General features: G+C 34.2%; 1 protein-coding gene across 4 annotated transcripts; it reads left to right on the top strand.

Annotated features, from left to right (window-relative positions):
* The first annotated feature begins 778 nt into the window (after nucleotides 1-778).
* On the top strand, nucleotides 779-5,858 carry LOC122825664. 4 transcript variants are annotated; one of them, XM_044107166.1, is made up of 8 exons: nucleotides 779-933; nucleotides 1,204-1,509; nucleotides 2,201-2,479; nucleotides 3,381-3,656; nucleotides 3,998-4,276; nucleotides 4,618-4,719; nucleotides 4,787-4,815; nucleotides 5,092-5,858. In XM_044107166.1, exons 1-8 carry the CDS (start codon nucleotides 819-821, stop codon nucleotides 5,167-5,169), a joined length of 1,464 nt encoding a protein of 487 aa, XP_043963101.1. In that variant the 5' UTR covers nucleotides 779-818; the 3' UTR covers nucleotides 5,170-5,858. The 4 variants fall into 4 exon arrangements, with proteins under 4 accessions (XP_043963101.1, XP_043963102.1, XP_043963104.1 ...); XM_044107167.1 differs by lacking the exons at nucleotides 2,201-2,479; nucleotides 3,381-3,656; XM_044107169.1 differs by lacking the exons at nucleotides 779-933; nucleotides 1,204-1,509; nucleotides 2,201-2,479 and adding an exon at nucleotides 2,934-3,091.
* The last annotated feature ends 485 nt before the right edge of the window (nucleotides 5,859-6,343 follow it).

Genomic DNA, 6,343 nt, shown 5'->3' with positions numbered 1-6,343 from the left:
AGGAAGTTTTCACATTCTCCACTCTTCAGCATCACATCAGGCCTGCAGCCAAAGTTTATTTAGTTTTGTTTCATTTTCTGCTGGTTTAGGTTTATATCAGGGAGTGTTGAGCCTCTATTTGGTTTTTATTGACTGGAAATTAGAAACTGGGAGATTTAATTACACAGTGAAACATTTTGAACTAATGGAGCATCAGGTCAATACTAACTGTCACCAGTAGAGGGCGCATGTGGGTCTTGAGATCTATCTAACTCAGCAGCAGAGCATTCTGGGATATGTAGTATAAACAGTGAATGGTTGGTTCCCAGTGATCCAGCTCTAGCAGACATGCTGAATGTTCTCATGGACCAAATGTGACCCACTGCCTGAGTCTGAAGCCTCTGCTGGAAGGATCCAGTTGGACCTGATTGGATTCTGTTCTGACTCGGTTTGATTCTCTGTCTGCAGAGTCTCAGAGCTGCTGCTGTTAGTGGACTGACTGCAGCTCATTAGTGTCAGTCATAGTTCCTCTTTATGAAGGAAATGAACACAAGCTGTATAGAAAATAATAAAAATAAAAAAACAACATTGTTTTATGTTCTTGACAATTAGATCCCCCGACCATTTCTCACTTTAATTCTCAGTGTTACAAAGTGAATCATTTAAAAATTATTAAAACGTTTATTACTAGATAAAGTTTGTACAACTACTTCCTTCTATCTCTGGTTTTTTGTCAGTTTCTAAAAAACCCAAATGTTACGACATCATAGTTACAGGATACATGTTGGGTGTTGGTGTGAATCTGTTTTTATCTTTTATTTCAGTCACAAAGAGGAAATATGATCAGTATTTTCAGATCAGCAGCAGAGAAAAGTCTCTCAGTTCAGCAGCTGATAGACGGACAGGAGATGTTGGTTCTGGTTCTGGTTCTGGTCGTTGTGCTTCAGTTTGAAGGTAAAGATCTGTTTTCTTTCACATCAAGAAGAGAAAAAGTAAAAAAAACTTTTATTTTTTATGGCGACATTAACTTATAATAACTATAAAATCAATATTTATGGCATTTATGAGTGAAATTTTATTTTATTGTCATCAAGACTGAACAATGTAAAAATAATTCAACACCAGGGAAACAAGATGAATAAAACATTTCTAATTTCACCTTCATGATTATTTGGTGAAGAATGAAATCTGTAAAACTTTAATGTGTTTTTGTTTCTGCTGCAGGAACCAGAGGAAAAATTCATCTGTATCACAGAGAAGGAGAAAATGTTGTTCTACCTTGTAACAGTCCTTCATCATATTATTTATGCTCCATTATTAACTGGCTTTACAACAGAGATATGAGCCCACATCGCACAGAGGTTAAAAATGGAAAAGTTGATCAGAGTTCATCTCGAGCTTCCAGGTTAAATTTGGACAATAGTTGCTCTCTGATGATCAACAACATCACTGCTGATGATGCTGGACTCTACGGCTGTATACCTGGTTCTGGATTCACAATAGATGGTGTCTTTCTGAATGTTTTAACCAGTAAGTATGAAAACCTGAATGTTTTAACACTCAGACTGTTTCCTTCTGATCAACTTGGTGAAATGTTGGACAGATGTTTCTGACATCATCAGTTCTGATTTCCTTTTTCTCTGAAACCTTGAACTTCTTTGGACTTTAACATGAGGGAACCTCTCAGTGACCTGATGCAGTCAGAAGTTCAGATGTTGTTCAGTCAGAGAAACAATCATTTATTTAGATTCAAGTAAACATTACCCATCAGTCCACACAGTCTGAAATGAAGCTTGCAATCAGGTTTGTATTTTTCCCAGCCAACCTCTGTCGTTTCTTCTACTTCCTGTTTGAGCTGGGGGCGGGGCCAAGCTGTGATGACATCACGAAGTCGGCTCATTAGAGTGAACATTGTGCTCAGTTTAGATTTAATCAGTTTATCTTTTATTGTTCAATGTTTGATCAAAGTTTGAATAATCAACTTTCTATATAACTTGTTTTCTTCCATCAAGCTGATCAAAACCTGATCAGATCTGTAATAATAATGTAGATCAATAATCATGTAAAATGGAAAAACATTACAAAAAAAGTTATTTTTGTTATTTATTTTATATTCTGCATTCTGCAGCCTGAGAGTCTAAGACTTTATTAAAGTTCTCACCTCTGAGAAAGTTACTTTAACATATTTTAGAGAAAACTGTATTTGTATTTTTTCCTTCAGTTTCAGATGCTGATCCAACAAAGGAAGATTTCACATTACAATGTTCTCTGTGGAGATATGGAGGATTGACTTCTTGTCCACAGAAAAGTTTCCGCTGGTTTGATGAGACAGGAAGTGAACTGACCAGTAAAAATGATGATCGCAGCTCAAGACAAAGATGTTTTTCTTCTCTAACTGTGAAGCATCAGAGCGACACCAACAGAAGATTCACCTGCCAGTTTGTTGAAGGAAATGAAGTGAAGGTTGAAGTTCAATACACACATCATGTGATCAGACAAGGTATGATGTCTTTTTTTCTTCAGACTAAATTAGATAAACAGCAGGAATTTCTACTATTTTATGTGATTATTTATATTTTTTATATGTTTTCATTTGTCTTTGTAGACAGATTACAGTATATTTTCAAAACTAGTTTTCTATCTGAAATAAAACTTGATTTTCTCCTCTGAGATAAAAAAGGTTCAGAACTTTTTTATTTTTCTGCTGCAGCTTAAGATCAGTGAAACATCCTGCATGAAAGCAAAGAGGACAAAGACTGTTGTTACAAATATTCAATTAATTTACAGATACTGAGTGAGATTCATAGTAATAATATGAATTCTGATTTATGTCACTCTGCTGAGTGATAACAGAATCATTAAGCTTGAATAACAAAATAAAAAAGTATTATTATTATTTTGTAAAGTGAAACAGATTCACTGAACTGATCAGTGAACCGTCTGAATGTTTGTGTGGAACAAAGTGACCAGTGCAGCGTTTTGTAGGGAACCTTTAAAAAGTGACACCAGAACAGAGCAGCAACTTTTAGAGTCTGTTAGAGACAGAAGAGACAGATCAGTGTGTTAAAGACAGAAATCCTCACAGAGACTTCAGACTGAGAGTCACATGTTGGTCAGTTTCCAGGTTGGATAATAAACTGAGTTTTAACAATAAATCATCCAGTTCTTCAGGAGAAAATAAAGTTTTAATGCAAATAAAAGAAATTCAAACTAACAAACTTATGTGAGATTTTGAAGTTTCTGGATTTTCTTTCAGAATCGTGAATTGTTTCTATTGAATATATTTTATTTTTTTAAACATGTATTTTATTTCCACTGAATTCAGGCAGAAGATCACAGAAACTGATCTTGTATTATTAACTAAATTAATAGTAAAATATTTCTCTGAATGTTTTTTCCAGTCCATCTCTACCACAGAGCAGGAGATGAAGCTGTTCTGCCCTGTAACAGACCTTCATCATCCGACTCATGTTCCTCTGTTGACTGGATTTATCAGAGTAATAAAAACATGAACAGGAAACAGGAAGTTCATAGAGGAATGGTTCAGAGTTCACCTCGTTCTGCCAGGATGAGTTTGGACAGAAAATGTTCTCTGATCATCAACAACATCACAGCTGAAGATGTTGGACGTTACAGCTGTGGATATAATACAGATGTGTATCTAAACATGATGATCAGTAAGTAATCTAAACTAATGACTCTACCTGCTGATTTCAGTCTTTTATAGATCTTACTGTTTAGATCCTGATGTGTTTTTGTCAGGACTGGAACTGGATCTGTCTGATTTTAGAGACTGAAATCTGTTCATTTCTCTCTTTATGATGTTATTTATGTTGCAGTGGGGAAAATAATTTAATTATATTTAATTATATTTCCAATGGCTCATTTTAGTATTTTATCATTAAATGTTTGTCTGCAATGTTTCCATAGAAAAGCTGCTGATTGTTACCATAAATATAAAAGATTTTCTTTATGAAAAGTCTTGGTAATGAAATGTGAATTTCTTGTTTTCTTTCAGTCTCTCCATCTCCTACCGATGCTGATCCAGCAAAGGAAGATTTCACTTTACTCTGTTCTTTGGTGAGAGATGGAGAGTTTGGTTCTTGTCCAGATAAAAGTTTCCTCTGGTTGGATGAGACAGGAAGTGAACTGACTGGTGAAGATGATGAATATAAATCTGGAGGACAGATTGGTTGTGTTTCTTATCTGACTGTGAATCTTCAGAGCAGCAGAAGATTCACCTGCCAGTTTGTTGAAGGAAACAAAGTGAAGATAGAAGCTCACTATGGATCTGAAGGTATGATGTCTTATTTTTATGAATAAGTTAAAATTTTGGACTGACAAACATCAACTTCTGGTTAAATGTCTCATTGATTTATTTTGAATCTTATGATCAAACAATTGATTTCTAATTTAATGTCATTATTTTGGACACTTTGACTTTTCACACCACAGTTTTTATGTAGATCTCCAGTTTTCTTCTCCATGATGGTGGTTCAGGTTCTCCTTGGTTCTAAATGTGGATCCAGAATCACAGACACTCAGATTGATGTTCAGTCCACCATCATGTTCAAACTATTTTCTTCCTAAATCAGATGAAAATGATCCCATCAGGTTGTTGCTCCGTCTCCTCCTCAGGCCCCCCCGCCTCGTCTCCTCTGAGCTTCATCATGTTGACTCTGAAGATCACAGGACTGATCCTGATGGTTGGAATCACTGTTGGTATCATCAGAACCAGAGGTGAGGAAACTCAGCTACAATGGAGACAATTTACACACTTCTTACTTTATTCTGTTTTTCACTGCAGGAAGAAAAAAGCCTCAGAAAGACGTTAATGTAAGAGAAACAATCATGAAAAATACATTCATAGACATTTTATATATAGATTATAAATGACAAACATTATGTCAACAGTATTGATTTTTATCTTTTTCCCTTTTTAGTCTTTACCTTGAAACGTCTTAGAAGAAAATCAACTTTCATTGAACTATAATGTTGTAAAACTGTTATATTTTATTAGTAATTGCTCATGTTTTGATATTTTTCTTAAAATATTCATTTTGTTTCTGTAACTGTTTTATCCAGTTAATTTCTGCTTGTTTTTTCTCTCAGGTTCATTTTGCTGTTGATGGCGACTCAGTGAATTATGAAAATGATGGAGAACGTTCTGCTGCCGCCGCTCTCTACTGAGCTTCATCACATCCATGATGGTTCATTAAAAAAGCTTCATTTTAACTGCAAACCAATCCAAAAGAATATGTTGCATTGAGTAGTACATTTTATTTGCTTCAAATTTATTGTGTTTAATGTATTAAAAACATCCTAGAGAAGTATTAAAGCTGATCATTTAAATTAAACAGTTTGAGATTAGAAGCATAAAATGTGCAAATGTGTTGTTTGTTTGCATATGTTGTGTTATTTTGGAGAACTCATGTTTTATAAAAGGAAGTGATGTAGATCATGAGCGATTTGCTGATCACTCATTGGTTAATGTCCAGAAAGTGGGAGGAGAGAAGAGAAAGAACAGGAAGTAAAATATGGAAATTAGTTGACGTTTTAAAAAGTGACATTTTGTTTTTCCTTAACAAGCAAAAACAAAATGGACATTTTTTACTAATTACTTTGTCATGAACAAATGTCCAGATTTAACAAACACAATTTTGATAAAGTATGTCACAGCATAAATTTCAGTCTTTACCTTGAAACGTCTTAGAAGAAAATCAACTTTCACTGAACTATAATGTTGTAAAACGGTTATATTTTATTAGTAATAAATGTATAAGCTGTTATAAATGATTTTCTCAGTAGTATCATTTGTGATGCTTTGATATTTTTAGTTAGATGTTCATTTTGTTTCTGTAACTGTTTTATCCAGTTAATCTCTGCTTGTATCTGAGGTTCGTTTTGCTGTTGATGTCGACTCAGTGAATTATGAAAATGATGGAAAACGTTCTGCTGCCGCCGCTCTCCACTGAGCTTCATCACATCCATGATGGTTCATTAAAAAAGCTTCATTTTAATCGTTAGCCGGTACAAAAGTATATTTTTGTTTTGAGTTATCTTCATATGAGTAGTAATTTTTAATTGTGTTAAATTTAGTATTAAATCCATTTGAAATGCGTTAAGAAGCTGTTTGTTTGAGATAAGAAGCTTCAAATGTTGTTTGCCTGCTTTTAAATGCAAATAAAATCTCTGACACATATTTTGTTTTATTTTGAAGAACTCGTTTTTTATAAAACGAAGTGATGTAGAGCATGAGGGATTTACTGATCACTTATTGGTTAATGTCCAGAAAGTGGGAGGAGAGAAGAGAAAACAGGAAGTAAAATATGGGAATTTGTTGAAGTTAAGCAAAAATAAAAAA

The sequence above is a fragment of the Gambusia affinis genome, linkage group LG22 (assembly GCF_019740435.1).
Source record: "Gambusia affinis linkage group LG22, SWU_Gaff_1.0, whole genome shotgun sequence".
Taxonomy (NCBI): Eukaryota; Metazoa; Chordata; class Actinopteri; order Cyprinodontiformes; family Poeciliidae; genus Gambusia; species Gambusia affinis.
The sequence above is the reverse complement of the archived record's forward strand: the minus strand, read 5'-3'. Positions and strand labels throughout refer to the sequence as shown.